This window comes from Etheostoma spectabile, chromosome 12 (assembly GCF_008692095.1).
Source record: "Etheostoma spectabile isolate EspeVRDwgs_2016 chromosome 12, UIUC_Espe_1.0, whole genome shotgun sequence".
Classification (NCBI taxonomy): Eukaryota; Metazoa; Chordata; class Actinopteri; order Perciformes; family Percidae; genus Etheostoma; species Etheostoma spectabile.
Window position 1 is genome coordinate 11,907,083 of NC_045744.1, and position 20,587 is coordinate 11,927,669.

Here is a 20,587-nt window from a genome sequence, read left to right on the forward strand (position 1 = left end):
TTATTTTAATACCTAATTAAAAATGAGGTAAAATCCAACCTTTAAGGACACCAATTTTCTTTGTGAATGAATAACGTATTGTAAATAAATAAATGTTCTTATTTAAAATACAGGGTCATAAGTATACATACCCCTATGTTAAATTCCCATAGAGGCAGGCAGATTTTTATTATTAAAGGCCAGTTATTTCCTGGATTCAGGATATTATGCATCCTGATAAAGTTCCCTTGGCCTTTAGAATTAAAATAGCCCCACATCATCACATACTCTTCACCATGCTTAGAGATAGGCATGGGATACTTTCTATAAAATCATCTCTCAATGCAAATCAAACCAGGTATTAGTCTAACTGAAATAAACCATGCCTATCTCTAAGCATGGTGAAGAGTATGTGAGGATGTGGGGCTATTTTAATTCTAAAGGCCAAGGGAACTTTATCAAGATGCATAATATCCTGAATCCAGGAAATAACTGGCCTTTAATAATAAAAATCTGCCTGCCTCTATGGGAATTTAACATAGGGGTATGTATACTTATGACCCCTGTATTTTAAATAAGAACATTTATTTATTTACAATACGTTATTCATTCACAAAGAAAATTGGTGTCCTTAAAGGTTGGATTTTACCTCATTTTTTAATTTAGGTATTAAAATAAATTTCCAAAACATGATTTTTTTATTCCTCTTTTTAGTCAACTTAAGCATGTGTATGTAAACTTTTGAGCACCACTGTAACGTTGATGTAGGCCTACGTTTTGGAAGTGCCAACATTACAGTTTGTAGGAAAGGTTGAGCCGGTAAACTGACTTTGCGTAGTGTGATAGAACAACATTTGAAACTGGTCCATTCAAGGTGTCTCACAAGGCCTACTAACCTGTGTGCATAGTTTTACATCCATAACTTGCATGCTTTTGGAGATCTTTCAACAGATCTTGTCACATGAGCACCAGACGCTGTTGGGGGAATGTTGTATTTCAAGCAGACAGAAGCAGCCCTGTAGCAATGTGAGGCTGTGTAAATTAGCAAGTTAAACATTAGTTTTTTCTTCACTCCTTGTAATAAATGTGCACATTTCCAGAGAGGTTTTCGTTATCTCCCATAACAGTTAATACATTGAGAAAAATGTCTTCAAGTTCAAGAATTCGATTGACAACAAGCTCAAGGTTTAGGGGGGTTTAATGATGGCCTATCAGAAAATGCTGATTTCTACCTGCTTTCATGGCTTGTGCCAATAATCAGGAGTTCCCAAAGTGGGGTGCTGGGCCCACAACGTGTCGTGAAAATGGGGAGCCAGAAAGTCCCTTCAGGCATTTCACTGAGGTCACCTCTCATCCACATACAGTAGCCTATGCAGGTTAATCCTCCTGTGTATCTGTCAAAAAATGCCTTCTGAACTGGGCTGCTCGGTAAAAGAATTACTAGCTAAATAAAATGAGGGTATTCTGAGATCCACTACATTGTGTAAGAAGCTACAATAACCATGGTAGAGTCACACACACTGTGTGAGTGAGTGCGCTGCCACTGTGCGGCTGCCTGACCCATTAACTTCAGCTCCCTGGTTCTAGCCAAACCAGTCAGCCAATGTGGTCCAGGCACGGACACGTCAGGAGACTTCTAAGGAGTTTCACAGGCAGAAATATGGGGACTCGCTGAAGACATCATAACGTCCTTCATCGGCAGCATCCCGCAGGAGGAACCGAAAGGTACATATTTACCGATTGGATGATTTCAAAGCGTTAGATAGCCGTTTGCCGCTGATAATGCATATTTCTGATTGTACTATCAGCTAACGTTAGCTAGCCTGTAAGGTGGCTAACGTATTTTAGCTACGATAGGTTAATTTAACCCAAGAGACATTCATGTATCATGTCACATATTAACGTGAGCACTTTTCATTGAAACCGTCGACATAGCTAGCGTTAGCAGTGAGCCTGTTACCGTTTCACCGTATGCTTTTTACGGTAACTAGCAACCTAGCTAACGTTAACCCTACAATAACAGTAAAGCTAGCTAGGTAGCTAACCGCAGGCGAGCGTCTAGCTGAGCTCCGTCTCCATTCATTTATTTTTCTGTTGAACGTTGCTATCTTCTGCCCTCCTGTTTAGGGTTTAGATCTCAATTAATGACAAGCATTACAGTACATAGTAAACATTATTTTAAATTCTGGTTTTAGTTTCTGTTTGTTTATTTCCGTTCGTGTAGCTGACGTTAGAGTGCTTGTGTAACGTTACGGGTGGCATGTTAATCAAACAATATGGCAGCTTTAATCCCCTAATCACCAATTTTAGCCCCAAAACGGTGCGACTTGCACTGCAGCTAATTAACTAGCTAGCTTGTATTTTGTGTGTTCATTCACGTTCTGTAGTTTGTAACTGTTACAGAAGTGTTGTTGGTTTGCAAGCAATGCTGCCACCTCACCAAACAAAATCTGCCTGTGGGTGGTATTTGAAAACAAAAACAACTTAAACCCCAGTAACGTTAACGCTAGATGTCAAGTAGGTTAACGTAAAACAAATGTTAGGCATTACTTAATGTGTAATGTGAGGTAGTCCCGCACTGATACTGTCACCTAGCTAATCATTGACACTCAAGTCAGTCTCACTGCCCTGTCTTAGGGTAACTAACTAGCTATATCATGACAGCTCATGATTAGCAGTTCATTTTAACTAATTTGCACTCTCAGATAACCTGTTTACTATCTAAAACTAATGCAGTCCAATATAACAACCTTATTATTTCATTACTGCGCTTCTTGTTCAGTTTTAGCGTTGTCCCTGACTTGATAAGAGGATTGCAGTTTACCAAACATAACAAATATTGTTCAGACTTCTCTTTCCTACACTTACTGCAGCTGTGGAAGATTAAATAAATAATGGATTTGTTGTACCTTTCCTTTAAAAGAAAACAGGAAATTATCCAAAAGGTGATCATTTTGACTGATATTGCGATATGATACACAATATTAGAGGGAATGATTATTTTTGTATCATTATTCTCCTTTTCATTGAAAAAGATTAAAATCTAAAACATAAATGATTTATAGTGTGATTTTTGCAAGAATCTGTACAAAACAAAGATTCTTTCTTTAGGCTATAGGATACAATTTGTAGGCCGGGACGTCTCTGCAGCACCACAATACAACATTCAGAATGGTTTGACACATTTTACCCTGTCTGCGATATTGCGCTTGCCCTGCGATTTGGATATTGCAGTACTCCATATTGCAATTTCAGAAAAATTACAATTAATTGTGCAGCCCTACTTTATGTTGCTTTTGACTTTTTCTTTCTCACTGGGTGTTTTTCTTCCACTGCAGAATGTGTCAACATGAAAGCAAACACTGTCTGTCTGGGGTTGTTGTTGTCATGGTTTATGTTACACACATAATTAGTAGGCTCATTTTGGTGCAGTTTGGTGTAACTTAATACTTGAGAGAGTGTAACTTGAACCTTGTGTTGTCTGGTTGGCCCGCACAGTCGCAGGACTGATTATTTTGTCACTCTGTCAAAGCAAACGTTGCACTGGATCATTTCAGATGAAGACCATAATTATGTTGTGATAGGAACTAGGATCATAACACTCAGATGCCTGGTCTTTTAATTCTTAATGGTATAAGTACAGAAAAGGCATTGATTCTGGTTTAGTGTATTCAGTTACTGCTTGGTTATTTGTGACTCAGTATACAACATTTCATGTCTAAAAGGAAAGTATTAATCATTGTATGCATGACCCTGACAGATCCTATGAACTACCAGCATTGCATCCAGTAGGCCCCTGTGTTTTTGTGTGATAGGGTTTACAAAAGGCTTAGCAGATGGGACAGTGGGAACGAGAACTTTTTGGAAGAACCTTATGCATTATGTTTATCTTAGGCATTCACTTAGAAGTTAAACCAGCCAGGAGGATGCTGGGAACTTCCTTATGACAAAAACATGTTTGACTTCATCATTGCTTGGACTACAGTCTTTTTAGTTTACCCATTCCATTTGTATTGAATGACGATATGATTAAAATTAGCTAATTTTAGCAAACTGTATTGATATTTAAGACAGACTAATCTCTGCAGAGATCATCCCTTTGGTATTTGCAAAACTTTCACTTAACATTTGCGGTCACATGTGTGGGATGTCATAACGTTCAAGGGTAATGAGCAACTAAAGATCAACATGTTGAAGTCCAATGTACTGAATGTCCCATTGGTTGACTCCTGCAGCCAATCGATTTATTAGTCATGCACAATAACAAGCACACACAGCAACGATCGTGCCATGCATGTGACTGACTGTGCAAGAACGTCAAGCTGTGGAGTACTGCTTGTTTTTTCCTGAGCTTGTACTCTTATCAAAGAAGAACACTGCGTAGCCGTTCACATGAATTAGCTGCCCCTTATCAGCCATACACCGCCACCTTAAAGAGGCCATCCCATTGGCTGAATCCTTTGTGTCCTGTCAGCTAACTGGATGACACATCCAGAATAAGGACGACAAAGTTTATGACAGTGTTGCACAATCGTGTCCGATAGCAGTGTAGTGGTATTTACCTTTTGGAAGGGTTTTTCCATCATTATTAGGTGTGAGACATTTGAGATTGGATTCAGGATGGCAGGGAGGCTATGTCATTGTAATCTGAGGGAGGAAAACATTGGTCCTAGTGGAGTATCTTGAGGTGGGTAAAGTAAGAGAGCTGGTGCTCTACTAACTGCGATGAAGAGACAGAGATCCTGGGGGGACAGGGAGCTCCTGGGATGCAACACAGACGACAACACAGACAACAGTGAACAGGATGAGTCCTCATCTCTGAGGCCGTCTTGGTCCTTGGTGAGTCAGTGCTGACAGGTCTCTTAGTTGGTCACAGCTTTTGGCCTGATGCTGCAGGGCCTCCTATACCGGCTGTTAGTCATCCTGTATTGTTGGGTTTGGCAGATTTCTTGGATTTATTGCCGTATTATTGTGGCCAAGCCTAGTGGCTTGATACCTGCCCACAGTGAATCAGATGGAAAATGTCAGTTTCAAAACTGTTCTTTAGAAGAGGGCGGGACACTGATGAAGTGTATTTGAGATGGTCTAAAATATCCTGGCTGGGTCATGAAGCCTGCTTCACCTGTCTAATCGTCAAGTAATTTTGTATCCAAAACACCAAGCCTGTCCCATTTTAATTTCTAGTTTTGGGTCTGGCAGTGTAGCTACTTGTGGTGTGTACTTCTGAGTTTAAAGAGGGATAAGACGATGGCTAGCAGCAGGTAAAGCATGTTTGTCACGTGTGACTGTTTTCTAGATAACTGAACCTGGTACATTTTTAGAAAGTGATGGTGTAAGGGCATTTTAGTTTTTAATGTTTAATATTCCCTATTATATAATGAACTTTATAGATGTTTGGAGCCTTGATGTCTTTGTGTATCTCTGCACTTGGTGTTGTTAACATTGTCAGTCCAAAGGACAGCAGCTTGCACTTCTTCCAATGCAATGTCACTTTCTGTGGTATCAAAATGAAAATGAAATTGTATTACATAATGTTCCAAATGCACCATGTGTTATTTGCTTGATAGCAAGACTTTGGTTTCTAGAGCTACATAAAATCCAGACAGAGCAACAACAACAAAAAAGACCAACATCATGCTACATGTGGTCATTTTAACCCTGACAATGGCACAGTGACATTATTTTCAGCTAAGGTGTGTTGCTTTTTTATCAGACCATGTTTGAGTTCACTAGTTTACCCTCTGAAATAAAAGGTTAACCCCTATTTTCCACCAGGCGTGTCTGTGCTGCGTTCAGGAGGCGGCGCGACCCCCACGAGCAATTGCTGCCATTTAAGTCAATGCTTGATATTCCACCAAAAGTTTCTATATACTTGGTTAATGCCCATTGGGTCAGTTTGTGTTTACCTGTACTCACTGCATTTATTTATACAGTTTGTGCAATTTATACAATTTGTGCAACTGCAACACAGAATTTCCCTTCGGGGATCAATAAAGTATTTCTGATTCTGATTCATCACCATAAAACACGTTTTCTTCTGTGAAAGTCTTTGAAGCACCTTTGTCTTGTAAGCACACCCATTTTGTATGAATTAAACTGAATATAATTTTAAGAAAATGTTTTGATCAAAGACTTGATGAATTATGGATCCAGTTTGACTTTGTCTTTTAAGCAGTTTTAGTAAAGCAAACTTTGGAATAGTAGATTTTGATGTTTTTAACGATTTTTCTTTGTGACAAGTTACTTTCCTTCAGATTGTAGTTTTACATTATCTGTCAGAAGAGTGACATTGTAGTGAATGTCAACAAAGGGCCCAAACTCGGGCCTCCTCCTTGTCTACAAATGTGGAACTAAGTTCTTTAAGAAAATTGAGAGCTTCCAGTTGTTAACAAAAGGCCTCACATCAAATGATCTAAACCCCTCTACAACCATTTGAGCTGTCAACATATAGTGATGGCTGTCTGATTTGCCTTCCCGTGTGTGATATTCTGAGTAGCCTGCATATATTCTTATATTATTTATTCATTAGCTTACTCCCTGGTACAACATATCATTTTCCATGGTGCCACCCATGCACAAATACCCCTATTCTCAACCCCCCCAAGCTAGATTCTACACAAAAGGTCAGTGTGAGATAGGACCAATAAAGTCAGAAGGGTAACATGTTTACAAACCCTACCAAACTAGACCCTGACCCGAACAAACCAAAATCATGTTTGCTAAGTTAATGTGCACTCTCTGTATCACAGTGTACGAATGACTGCAAATAATCTCATTCAGTAAAGAGGCCACAGGAAAGTTGCAAAATTTGTGGGATTAGCCAAGGCCTGTGTGTAATTTGTAGAAAAAAATCTGCAGTCTTAGAAACTGCTTCTCCTGAACAACAAGTGCAGAAATTGTGCAGGGTTAATCCTAGTCAATATAAAAATAGCCACAAAACTATGAACTTTAGTTTTATATTTGATATACTTAGCAGAAGGTTATAAATGTAAACAGGAAGCCAGCTGCCTGCGTTGCAGCAGGGCAGTGGGAACTCTGTGTGAGGTTGTTGCTTCTCATTGTTTCAGTCTAGCCGTCAGCCCCCCTCTCTGATGTTGTTCATGTGGGACAGCTGCCAGTGACCGGGTAACAGTGGCACTCTGGCCTGTATACAGGTCAAGAGATCAGAGACACCACAGGGCAGGCAGGCAGAAAGGGAGCTGGGAGATGAAAGCGAAAGATAAATGACACTTTTTGACTGTCCAGAAGATCCTTAAAAGAAGAGACAACAGTGGATAGACTAAGAGATCGCCAAATCAAGTGGAAAACTCTTAGATTACAGGCCAAAACAGTCTTCTGGACTCTAGCTGACTAATACGTCCTCATCCTGTTTTTCTCCTTAACACAGCTAATATTTTGTTCTCTTCTTCCCTCCAGGCGGACACCATGAACTACGTGGGCCAGCTGGCAGGTCAAGTGCTGGTAACTGTCAAAGAACTGTACAAGGGCATTAATCAGGCCACGTTGTCAGGCTGCATTGATGTTGTGGTTGTCCGCCAGAGAGATGGCACCTACCAGTGCTCACCATTTCATGTGCGCTTTGGCAAGCTGGGTGTACTGCGCTCCAAAGAGAAAGTGGTAAGTGGTAAAACTGTTTTGGATTTCTCTCACTGACATTTTGAAGTCATGTAATCATTAAAATTATTGAGCTCAATTTCATTTGAGCTCCCATCCAAGTTTATGATCCAACATAAGGAAATATTTCTAAATGCACAATTGAATTGGGTTATGGCTAAACTAAGCCAGATTACTTTTAGGTTGTTTTTTTTTTTTTTTTTTTTTTTTTTACGTTTTAGGTTACTGACTCTAAATTTGTACACTTTAATGGTCCCCCACACAATATGCTTGATTAAAAAGTTTTCAGGAGAGTTTTTGTATTTGGTTGACATCTGCCTGAACGTATGGTCACATTAAAATTCCTTGTAACAAAATCAGGGGATAACCCCACAAACTCAGGGCTAGCCCTGCTCCAGAGCAAGGCCAGCAAGCCCTAGGCTAAACTCGTGGTTAGCCCACTTGGAATGTGCCAGGATTGTGCCATTGTGCATGCTTTCTTAGACCAGCTCCCTTAGCAGTGTGAAAGAGTTACGTTTAAATGACAAAGATGCATGACTTTGTTCATTTGTGTATATACACGTTTTCTCATTTACCAGTCCAGTTATCTATTCTCATGTCTAGAGGCTTCTGCCAGAATGAATAGCTTCAATTGGAGCATCTTTAAATCATTCAGCAAAATGTTTTTTTCTATTTTCAAAACATAGAAAGGATGTTCTGGGCTTTTCTCCCTCCATCATAGTAGTTTTTACTGTATAATTATGCCTGGAGAAAAGATCCTATTAATCATGGTTCAGGAACAAATGGTCAAACTTGAGGTACTCACTTGAGAAAAAATAACATTTTTATAGCACTTTTTGTGTTTGCCTAGATGATGGGTAGGGGTCGGTCGGTCGGTCGGTCGGTCGGTCGGTCGGTCGAAGTCGGAATGGAACTGTAGTTGCCAGCCAAATCCTAATTAAAACTAATTTAAATTTTGGCTGTGGTTAATTTATTTGTGCCCATACACTAGTCATTATGGTTGGGAACTAGAAATGTTTTCTTAAAAACATTTGGGACTATAAGTATAAAGTCAGCTATGCATATATAGTTTTCCTTTCCTTTCTTCTGGCCAGAAATAAATACAAACTTTAAATGTCACATTTGCTAGTGCTCTCAGAGAGAAACTAACCCTAATTCTTGTAATGTAGTAGCCTGGAAATCCAGACCCAAATCCAAAAGATTGAGGGTCTGGCATTGAGTAATGAAAGTTGGCCATCTCAAGAGGCGGCACCAAGTGTGCATTTGAAAATCTTACTGCACGCAATTGGATAACACTACGACCAATCACAACAACACACGGGGTGACGTAACCAGAGCCCCATACACTTAGCTACCAGCGGAGCTAACTGCTAGATTACACTGTCATCATCTGGTTCGCTTGCCTCTGGCCCGCCTATATCGGATACAATGATGGGATTGTTACAGCTCGGCTACAAGAGTATAGTTAATGAGCAGCATTACTTGATGCCAGAGAGACTTGCTGAGCTAATTCAAATTGTGCTCTCGCGAGAACTCTAGATTTACAGGGTAGTAATGTAGCATGGACATAGCAAATCCACATCTCAGCTAAGTGAAAGTAACCTTTCATTGGCTGTGAAAGGCTGAATAGGACCCTCATGTATTCTGGCTCATTATTAATCAGGCTTTCAAATTCCCAGCCATAACTCACCATCTTGAGGATGCTGAGAAACATCAGCAAAGGCAAAGATACAACATGATGAATCACAAGAGTGAAATAACAGATGATGTTGGTGGGTGTTGATTGAGAATTAATATTGATGATTTGTTTTTTTTTCGGTTGTTTGACTAGGCTGAGCCTAGCCTTGTGAGTCAAATTTTGTCTTCTTTGTAGTCTCTGCCAGACGTGATATGGTTTTTCCTTTTGTGGTGTCAAGTTTCTGAATGGCCTCAGGACCACTGGGAGTTTGCCCAAGAAACCCAAATGGCTCCGTTCTTTTGGCAGGGTCCACAGAATGAAAGCCCAGAGGACCCATACAGTATTTAGGTTTTGTAAAGCCCTGGGAGAAAGAGGGGGCTATAACTAGCTACGCCCCTTCTATGTGGCCTGACATGTAATGTTGGAAGTACACTGCAATTAAACAAGACGCAATTTGTTTTTGTTTTTTAAATAATTAATTAAAAAAGCATAATCGGCTCTAGATAGATAGATTAAAACATGTTGTCTTTATGATTTTGATTTCCTAATCATAATAAAAAGTATCATTACATATCTTTTTATCTGCTGCCCAATTCTTCCAGATTGATATTGAAGTGAATGGAGAGCCGGTAGAGTTGCACATGAAGCTTGGTGACAATGGAGAGGCCTTTTTTGTCCAGGAAACTGAGCAGCTGAATGTGAGTATCCAATAAATGAAGCCCACCATTTAAAAATGAATAAACTGAATAACAATACTTTTGCAGGTTAATAACACAAACTTTAATTTAGATTTTTCAGTACTGCGTAAAGCATAGCAGCCAAAGTTATCATCCTTTTGTATAGCTTCACAAATTAGGGGGGGTTAAAATAAAAAGAAAGCACATTTTATTTTACTATATCTCTTTTACTACTATGGGCGAACAGTTAACATAGAAATGATCAGAGATACATTGAAATGCCCTCTGTAAATGGACAGTATTACATGGCTATGCTGCCTCCTGCTGGTAGGGGCAGTAAATTACAACTTGACCCGCTTTCACTTAACTAGGTGCCTTCAATCGGAGCTCTGATCTGCATAACGTCAGTACAGTGGTTAACAGAACAACGGTAATAACCTAAAATACCATCATTACGGAGGTTAAACTACGTTCTCGATTATATTTGCACTGAATAACACATTCAATAAACAGAAAAATTGTTCTTGCAGCGCACATGAACAGATGCGCATTAGCTCACACATAAAATAGCACCCTTGTGAGTTAGCCAACTGTTGCTAACGTACACTACCGGTCAAAAGTTTGGGGTCACTTAGAAATTTCCATTGCACTCCATTATAGACAGAATACCAGCTGCGGTCAGTTGCATTGTTTTGTTTTTTTTTAACCCGGTCAGCAGTTTTCAAATTACATTATGTGCTTACATAATTGCAAAAGGATTCTCCAGTGTTTTCTCAGTTAGTTTTTTAAAATGATATCAGATTAGTAAACAGAATGTGCCTCTGGAACATTGGATAAATGGTTGCTGATAATGGGCAATGTAGATATTGCATTAAAGATCAGCCACACACTCAGATCAGCTGGTATTATGTCTATAATGGAGTGGCATGGAAATTTGTAAGTGACCCCAAACTTTTGACCGGTAGTGTACATTCATAAATCCTACATAACATTATCCCATTACCCACCCACAGGACATCAGACTTACTTATTGATTACACACATAGTAGTGTCTACAAGAAAGGAAGGAGTGATAGCGTTCCATGTTAATGCCTTTTCTCTCTCGCTTGAGACCAGCTGTGTCCAAGCCGAGGCGCAGGTCATGACCTTACCGCATGCTGATACGGTAAGGGAAGAAAAAAAAGTAGCTTCCACTTAAGTGGCCCTATCTTGCACCCTGCACAGCACAGCACAAAGTCTGACGCAAGTGTATTTGCTAGTTTAAGACCGAGGCAGTTGTCAATTTCCCGTCCAGCGCCCGCGGGGGCGTGGCATTACGATGATGGCTCTCCATCGTCCATCAGCAAAACCCTAATGCTTTCCCCATCCTAGGAAACGCCACCTTGCCTAGAGTGACATAAAAGTGTAGGGAAATGTTTTTGTGAGGAAATAATTACTCCACTGTTGCTGTTACATTTGACCTGTTGCACATGCTTTCTGAAGTCTTAGCGTGAACAACTAAGCAGTAACAACACTGTTCTACTGGACTTTGGCCTTTGGCTAGTAGGAACAGACCTTGGAGTCATTAATGCTGCTTTTGTTTACATCTTAAGCCTTAAGTTCCTCCATTCTCATTATTCTCATTGATCTGTCAGCAGATTGTCCCTGCCCACCTGGCCACCTCTCCAATCCCCACCGAGAGTCACCTGTTCTGGCTCTCGGAGGTTGAGCACAGGGCACCGAAAAGTCTGGAGGATGACCTCACTGACCCTGAGGACCCACCTGAGCTTCCTTCTCCAAACACCATGTCCACAAAAAAGAAGAAGAGACGGAAGAAGAAGCACAAAGGAGACCCCCGAAGAGAGGAGCTGACCCCACCCATGTCAGTGATGTCGGGTAATGCTATTGCTGCTAATGCACCTGTCGCTACAACTGCTGCTATATCCAACACTGGGCAAAATGAAGAGATCTTTGAGATGGACCTGAGCTCTGACGAGGAAGCTGCAGCACATGTCTCAAGGTAAGTTTAGGGTCAATACTCACTGTTGTAGCAGAAATCTGTTTAGAGATTAATTCATTATTATGATACTGTTTTGTATTTAGGTCACCTTCAGTAACCACAATGCGAGACATTGACCCCAAATTACCCGCAGCCAGACACAACCTCGATGGTTATCCACTTTCTGATGGGGACTGGCAGTCAAATGACAGGTATGTATTAGATAATTTATGTCAAGTGAAGTCATAAACAAATCTAGAGAGATTAATGTTTACTGGACAGGACTCTCACACCGCCTCAAAACGGACTGCCAAGTCTGATTGCCGGTTACACTATTGGCCGCCATAGGGTGACATCAGCTTGCGTTTCTCCAAAAATTAAATTGATCTCAACTTTTCGCCACAGGCTCACCTCTGCTGCCTATACACACTACCTCCATATAAAATTAATGAAAAGAGCTACGTTTTTGCTGGACCGTCTGAGGGCCACTGCAGGGTTTGTGAATGCGGCCTTGGGCACTGTCCTCATTTAGGTTCCTAGTTGCCTGAGGGTAGAAGCCTCTCAGTGCTGCCCTGGTGTATCTGGTCCCTTCTTTCCAACTTCAATGAGGAGAAAAGGCTGTTAACTGGGTGATTTGGATTTGATTTGGATCCTTCTTAAAAAGCCTGGTGTAAATATCCTTAAGCAAGGTCGTGGCAGAGACACGTAAATGAATAATAATAATAATAATAACTTGGACTTATATTGCGACTTTCAAGGTACCCAAGGTCGCTTAACAAAGGGGAGGGGAGGGGAGGGGATCAGGAGTCAAAAGATTTAGTAAAAAATGTTTTGAGGTGCTTTTTGAACATGGGAGGGGGATGTCCAGCAGGTCCTAGTCAGAGGACCGCAGGAAACGTGACTGAGTGAAAGGGTGGAGGAGAATTGTGAGGTACTTTGGTGAGAGTCCATGGAGAGATTTGTAGGTGAGCGGGAGGATCTTGTAGGTGATGCGTGACTTGACTGGCAACCGGCGGTGCTGTTGGAGGATGGGAGTGATATGCTGCCTGGGCTTTGTGTGGGTTAGAACCCTGTCAGTTCTGTACAGACAGGAGTCTGCTAAGGGCCTTGTTGGGCAGCCCAGACAGGACACCATTGCAGTGATCCAGATGGGAGGGGATGAATGTGGGGATGAGTGTCTCAGTTACTGAATATCTGAGTAAAGGCTGGAGTTGGGAGATGTTTCTGAGGTGGTAGAAAGTGGACTTGGTAATGTTTTTGATGTGGGACCGGAAGGAGAGAGTGGAGTCCAGTATGATGCCCAGGTTGCACACTTCAGGAGATGGGTAAATGGAGCAGCCATCCAAACAAATAAAATTGACTATTGTTTGCCTATGTTTATCTTTCCCTTCAGTCATGGTTTGTCTCAGGCCTTTTCCCCGAAGAGTGACTCTGAACTGATGATCAGGCCCTCAGAGAGTATGCTCAGAGCTGAGTCCCACATGCAGTGGACCTGGGGAGAGTTTCCAGAAACAACCAGGGTAAGTACCTCTTCACTAACATTCAGAGGTAGTACATAGTTTTCAGTATACTCTCCTCTTATTAACTTTTTTCCCTGCTGATATTCAAACTCCAGGTCACCAAAAAAGAGAAACCAGAACTACTAAAAACAGTGACCATCACCCCATCAGAGAACACCCACTTCCACGTCATCCTCAGCTCTGAGGCCATGGAGAACGAGACTGAGATTGAAAGGGGAGGTGGTGCCTCCTCCTCCGTGTGCACCATTGTCAAGCCCGAGCCACGCACACCGCTCACTGTAACACCCGTGATTCCTCTCGCATCTGTTGACACCATTATCTCTATGAGTCCTGTAACCCTCACAGAGCCCCTGGATGTCCTGCCACCCAGTGTGGCAACCTCCACTCCTTACAACAGCCAACAGAGTGATTCACCCTCTAAGAAGAAAGGTATATTTGGTGGTAATCCATTACCCCTTTTTCAGCCATCTCCTGGTTAGTTATGACTGCACGTTAACTGATAAACACTTGTGGTGTTTAATGAAGGTGTCCCAAAAAGGAGCCAGCATCAGGGTCCCGAGGATATCTACCTAGATGACCTGAATGTACTTGAACCTGATGTTGCTGCACGATATTTTCCTAAGAGGTTAGATTATGAAAGAGAAGAATGTCATTGCCTGAACTGTTTTAATAAAAAATAGATGGCTGAATGTGGTCTATTTAAAACTAAACAAAGCAAAAGATAATCCAACTTTAGACTAGCATCATGACGTGTTGTACTCCTTTTGTTGCTCCAGTGAGTCTGAGGCAGCGACAAAGCACTGGATGGACTCAGAGATGCACTCTGGTTCACAGTCTCCACAGTCAGTGGGCAGCGCAGCAGCTGACAGCGGGACAGAGTGTCTTTCTGACTCGGCTAGTGACCTCCCCGACGTCACTCTTTCTCTGTGTGGAGGCCTCACTGAAAATGCTGAAATATCCAAAGGTACACCAGAATGGCACTCATAAAAAATGTAACCGAAAGTGCACTTGTGTGTCGTACTTTAATGCAGGATAGAAAGTTCACCTTAGCCATTAGAGACATACTAAATTTGTTGTGTAACTACAAAGTTTCCCGACTGTATTAGCCACATTAGAAGGCCTCCAGCCACTGTTGGTGAAGGCTCTATTCCATACAAAAAATTAGCTTGGTATGTGTAACAGTGCTGGTGCCCACCTTTCCCTTTTTAAGCCTTCAAGCCTACATTATTTGGGTTGGATCCAGACAGTACTTTCTCTTTTGTGTCTCATACACTCTTCTGGAAGTATTTTTTCAGAAGCCCACAGCTGATGGAAAAAAAGGTTTTCTGACCTTTCTGTGTGGCTCTAAGTAAGATAATATGACTCACCACCACTGACCTTCTCATCTGCTGTCTTTAATTAATGTTCCTCTTCCTTCTGTGTTCGCAGAAAGGTTCATGGAGCATATCATCACCTATCTGGAATTTGCTGAAAATCCAGCAATAATAGATAACCCCAACCTGGTAGTAAAGATAGGAAATAGGTAAGTAAGCATTTTCATTTCACACATGAAATGTACCAGAGGTATATTTTTAAGTGTGAGGTCAATATTGTCGCTTACCTAATCCCTGTGTTCTCAGATATTATAATTGGACACTAGCTGCACCCTTGATTCTAAGTCTACAAGCATTTCAGAAGAACTTACCAAAGGTAACTGTGATGTAACTTGGTTTTCTGTTCTGTCAGTGTTTCCCAGACATAGACTAATTTGTGGCAGTGCGCTACAGTCAACACCGGCTGTCACACACTAAGTTTTGTTAGTAACATTTTTTTATTTTTTTAAACACTATTTATACGTGCAGCGTATTCACTCAGCTGCATTTCCGTTCCCCGCTCTCCCATCTCTCTGTCAACACACGTTTTTCTGTCTCACACACACACACACACACACACACACACACACCAGCCCCTCTCCTCACACACAGCATCTGTCTCCATAAAAACGAGAAGACGGGCCAAATTCATAAGTTCACAAAACGTTGGTATCTTGTGAACACCTTTACACAATCACTCTAAATACAGTGTTGTCGGTGTTAATGTTGGAGTCGAGGTCAAAACACTATGTAGCAGCTGTGAATCCAAAAAAGTTATTATAAATAATGTTGTCATTTTTTTACTCTTACGCTGAATTGCGTTTGCGGCTTCAATCCAGATGAGTATTGAAAAGTATATTCTGCAACTGAAAAAGGCACGTGTTGAGAATGAGAACCAGAAAGAGATAGATTCAATGACAAATTTTTTGATACTAGATTGTTATGAAAATAAGTATTATACTTATTTCCCCTCACTGCGTGCTATAAATTGCTTTCTAATCTGTGGGAAACACTGTTTGTGTTGAGTACATATGGATAATTGTAAATCTGCTACTAGCTCATTGTTAAACTGTCTTTTTGTGTATCCTAGGCTACAGAGGAGGCCTGGGTGAAGGAGAAAATGCCAAAGAAGTCAGGTCGCTGGTGGTTCTGGCGAAAAAGGGCAGATAGTACAATCAAGCAGGTGTGGCCATGTTATCACAAGTACTAGAAACAAATGTTGCACTGCAAATTAAGTTTCCTTTTATTAGTAAGAATCATGTTCATATTTACTGTTTGTTTTTATATGTACTTTAAGTCTTTGGATATTTTCCTTTTCATTCTTCCAGTCGGAGACTAAGCTTGAAACCAAGGAGGAGTCTCATCTGGAGGAGGAAGGGCCCTCCATGTCTCAAGAGAAATTACAGTAAGTGGTACCAAAGGTTTATTGATACTCTATCAAGTCAAGTGAGTTCAGTGACATGTTGAACTCGGGCATGACATTGTAGAAAAAAATAACAAACTGCTTTATATATAATGTTGTTTTATGACAACTCAGTGTGATAACATCATTTTGTGATAGTGAGAAGTCAAACAATGGTGTTTTGGCTGGGTTACATGGCAGATCATGAAGGGTTCAGTTTGTCATGTAACATTTAATGATTTTAATCGGCTTTAAATCTTTTAACAGTTGTAGAGTACACTAGAAGTTGCACAAATTAATCGTATGTTTTATTTGCAGTAGTCATAGACTGGTTGGTTCACTCACAGACGATTTGTTTTTAAGCAATTTATCTATGTACAGTAAAAAGATCATTCTTTTTGTGTCCCTTTTAGGCCTAAAGCAGGAGACTCATCCAGTGATGAAGAGGCCAAGGAGGTTAGCGCTGCATCCTGTCAGGAGAGACTGCAGTCAATAGATAGTCAGCATCACCCCAGCCCGCACACTTACAGGAAGTCACTACGCCTTTCCTCTGATCAGATAGTAAGTACATTCTTACACACATTTTTTTTTTCTTCCTCAAAATCATCTAGCCAACTTCTTTAAAGGTATAGCATTCTACCGCCCAATTTTATTTGTCATTAAGCTTTACTTTTATTTGACAGTTTAATTTTCAAATAACTATGTGGCTGGTTTTCAGAACAGATGATTGATGATATTACAAACTGGAGTGTAGAGCACTCAATGAGAGTTGTACTTAAAAAGGGTATATTTTGTTGTTAGGAGCCCCCTCTGCTGGCTAGCCATGAGCTGCATAGTGTTTGTTCAACTTCCAGTCTTTAGAGGGCTCTGAAGATCTGTATATGTTCATTTTAATGTGGCAAAATAAATCCTACTTGAGAGCAATGTTTTTACTGTTGGAACTCATGTTGGTGAATGAAATTGGCTATGCCTCCCTTCACTGACTTCCTTGTGTTACCAGGCCAGTCTAAAACTGAAGGAGGGACCTAATGATGTGACGTTTAGCATCACTACCCAATACCAGGGCACATGCCGCTGCGAGGGCACCATCTACCTGTGGAACTGGGACGACAAAGTCATTATCTCTGACATTGATGGCACCATCACCAAGTACGTGCACCCAAGTCAGTCAGTTTCCTAACCCCTCTAAGCAGTGCTGAACTTCTCTGAGGTGTTATTCTACTTTTATGTCACTACAGGTATATAGATTGTGGACAGTACTGAACAGCACAGTAAATTACCTTACTATTGCAGTGCTTTGTCCAAGGTTCATCGGTTCTCCACCATTACATACGATTTAGCTTCCCTTAGGTTGCATATAATAGCAGCTGGTTCTACATGCTCATATGTTTTTTAATAAATACCAACTATTGATTGAGTATGTACTGTATATGAGGAGTAATCAACCTCTTACTCATACTCTTTTAGAAACCTTTTTGCATGTTTTTGTTAATGTAGTGTCAAATTGTGCACATCTTGGATTATGATCTTTAAGCATCCATATTGCAAGAAAGGAAGTGATTTGTGCATTAGCAAGACAGCATGTGTAGAAGTGCAATGCTATTTTTAGTCCCTCGTGTCTATAAATGTCCTGCTAGTGTGATCACCAGAGATGGAGGCCAGCAGGTGAGTGAATGGGGACTGAAGTTGTTGAAATTCATTGGCTTAAAGGAACGAAAGGAAGAGGATAAATGGTTTTACAGAACATTATATTTCCCTTCTGAAACATCTTTTGCAGTTTTCTTTGCAACCTCATTGCCACAGACACATTGAAATCATTCTTAAAAAGCAAATAAGTACATAATCCAGTTTAAAATTTATGAATTAGCTTAAAGCTAGCTCCGTCGCTTTTGAAATGAATGTGATGTGTGCCGTACGCCCACTCTAAGGTTCATACGTGGTCAACATCAAACAGGTCCAGATTGACTGAAGCTTATTATCTCTGTGACCCTCTAGGTCAACCTGTGACACGTGGCTTTCTTTGAGTAGAGCACTGTGAAGAGCACAGGAACTATAATGAGCCCATTTACATTTCAGTCTGTAAGCACACAGCTATAAGCTGCGGTTGCCTGCCCTATGGGCCTGTAATGCTCATTAGTGGATAATAGTCCAGAATGTTCTGTTAATGACGAAATGGTAGTTATATTGCTTTATGTGACCTTTTGAGCGGTCTGTACTACCAATCTGCTTTTTTCACACATTTTTTCTCCGACTCTCTCACTCTACATCTGCTACGTTTTTACAGCCTATTTTTCAGGGATATACCCAACAGATAAGGATATCTATGTCTTTATGTTGCTAAAATCTGCATGGATTTGTTTTATTGTATTAGGTCAGATGTGTTTGGACAGATCCTGCCACAGTTGGGGAAGGACTGGACCCACCAGGGCATTGCCAAGCTCTACCACTCAGTAGCTGAGTAAGTGCACAATAACACTGATTAATTACCAAGGAAGGTTGAATGGTTGGTCAGTGGTTAGCACTGTCTTGGGTTGATTCCCAATCGTCTCTCTGTGGAGTTGATTTTTTTTCTCCCAGTGTTTGCGTGGGGTGCTTTTAAGGTTGATGACTCAGCAAGCTCAACTATAATCAAGACAGAATTATTGTAGAAACTAAAAACCCATGAAACTTCATGTCAGTGTTTGACCACTTTTCTCATTGTAGTTCCTTTTGTGAGTTTAAAAAGCGGGTATAGCTAATGGATAGATGGATGGTAAGACATTTGCACATTATGAAAGCATCTGAAAGTGCTATTCTTAGTAATTGCTAATGATGGTCATGATATCCGTATTGGAACAACCGTTAATGAGCACCGCTCTCCCCCCGATGGCAGGAACGGCTACAAGTTCTTGTACTGTTCAGCGCGGGCTATTGGCATGGCTGACATGACAAGAGGTTACCTGCAGTGGGTCAATGATGGAGGCACCATTCTACCCCGGGGACCTCTAATGCTGTCTCCCAGCAGCCTCTTCTCTGCCTTCCACAGGTACAACAACATAAAATATAAATGGCATCCAGTTTCAGTGTCATGAAGCCAAATACGTCTTATTCCCAAAGTCCTCACATCCAATAAATCCTCCTTATCACAAATCTTCATTCTGATTTCAAACCATCCCATATTTGTCTTCCTTCAATGCATAATCGTTTTCAGTATGCAAACTTAATTTCACATTCAATATCTCCAAGATCCTCCGACTGCAAATCCTCTCCATATCCCCATTCATTATAATAAGCCTTTCATATGCCGACGTTGTTGAGGCTACAGAAAAGTCAAACTCATAAATTTCTAACTCAATATGTGTTAGCTGTGTTGGTAGCCTTGCAATTTACTCATATAAATATACTTACATTCAGAATCTGCTTGCCTCTCTTGCTGTCCCTTTAACTTTTTATTTTTATTTCCTGGTTTCCACAGTCTGTTCAGTGGGAAATTGTGTCTTTACAGACAGGGAAAGGTGCCAAAGTGATTGACCTGTTTTTTAATTGGCTAATTAGACTTTGAGAATGACAACTTGCTGATTTTTGCATAGCATTGATGCTATTTAAGCAACCAAGTGCAGTCAAAAGAATTGTTGTGTTCATCACACAATGTAGCTGGTGATTGATGGACAGTATGTGGTTCAGGATGTGAGAATAATATGTGAAAGCATGTGTTAATTAAACAACTAAACACTTCTCATATTGTTACAGTACAGCTGTTACAATTAATGTGGCCACCTCCTTACATCCTACTCCTTAAATACTGTATGCACACAACACACAAAAAATGCAGGCCGTCTTGCCTTGTTGTTTTATACCATATAGGCCCATTATCATTTCATGACATGGCCACAGGCAGTGTTTTTTCCTCCGTTGTCCCCATGCTCTGTCAAAGGTCAACACTCTCAGCTTTCTATTTGGTTACTAGTTTAAGTTGAACTTTCAGAGAAGCTGCTCTGCTATATTTCCATGTTAATAATACCACCATTTCAATAGGATTATTCTGTGACCTTTACCTTGCACATCATGTCACCATAGTAACCTACAGCATGTGAATTTTGTGTAGTCTATTAATTATATGGGCCTTTTTCCTATCAGGAAAGCTACACTAAACTAATGATTTTTAGATGCTTTGCACAATATTGCACAATATTGCACATATATATCTACTGTATGTACGGGGGGGAGCAAACTCGAGAGAAACGGATTATGTATATGGCAAAGTAAACTTTAATTCAGTCTTGACTCATGGTAAGCACATGCATGTGTGTTGCTGTAATCAAACTGTCTGTTTGCTTCAGGGAGGTCATTGAGAAGAAACCAGAGATCTTCAAGATTGAATGCCTTACAGATATCAAGAACCTGTTCC

General features: G+C 40.6%; 1 protein-coding gene across 5 annotated transcripts in view; it reads left to right on the forward strand.

The window, feature by feature from the left end:
• Nucleotides 1-1,491: 1,491 nt before the first annotated feature.
• Nucleotides 1,492-20,587, forward strand: part of lpin2 (lipin 2) — a 21,439-nt gene continuing 2,343 nt past the window's right edge. Inside the window, exons 1-18 of one of the 5 annotated variants that reach the window (XM_032530457.1) lie at nucleotides 1,492-1,704; nucleotides 7,396-7,596; nucleotides 9,874-9,969; nucleotides 11,583-11,947; nucleotides 12,031-12,138; nucleotides 13,320-13,446; nucleotides 13,542-13,875; nucleotides 13,972-14,071; nucleotides 14,223-14,410; nucleotides 14,875-14,968; nucleotides 15,066-15,135; nucleotides 15,889-15,981; nucleotides 16,127-16,203; nucleotides 16,614-16,761; nucleotides 17,201-17,349; nucleotides 18,572-18,658; nucleotides 19,073-19,225; nucleotides 20,520-20,587. The exon at nucleotides 20,520-20,587 is cut by the window's right edge and continues 47 nt beyond it. In XM_032530457.1, the coding sequence (XP_032386348.1) occupies nucleotides 7,405-7,596; nucleotides 9,874-9,969; nucleotides 11,583-11,947; nucleotides 12,031-12,138; nucleotides 13,320-13,446; nucleotides 13,542-13,875; nucleotides 13,972-14,071; nucleotides 14,223-14,410; nucleotides 14,875-14,968; nucleotides 15,066-15,135; nucleotides 15,889-15,981; nucleotides 16,127-16,203; nucleotides 16,614-16,761; nucleotides 17,201-17,349; nucleotides 18,572-18,658; nucleotides 19,073-19,225; nucleotides 20,520-20,587 (2,449 nt within the window). In that variant the 5' untranslated portion in view covers nucleotides 1,492-1,704; nucleotides 7,396-7,404. Of the gene's footprint in view, nucleotides 1,705-4,471; nucleotides 4,819-7,083; nucleotides 7,250-7,395; nucleotides 7,597-9,873; nucleotides 9,970-11,582; nucleotides 11,948-12,030; nucleotides 12,139-13,319; nucleotides 13,447-13,541; nucleotides 13,876-13,971; nucleotides 14,072-14,222; nucleotides 14,411-14,874; nucleotides 14,969-15,065; nucleotides 15,136-15,888; nucleotides 15,982-16,126; nucleotides 16,204-16,613; nucleotides 16,762-17,200; nucleotides 17,350-18,571; nucleotides 18,659-19,072; nucleotides 19,226-20,519 lie in introns of those variants that run through there. The other 4 variants (XM_032530456.1, XM_032530455.1, XM_032530458.1 and 1 more) reach the window with 4 other exon arrangements.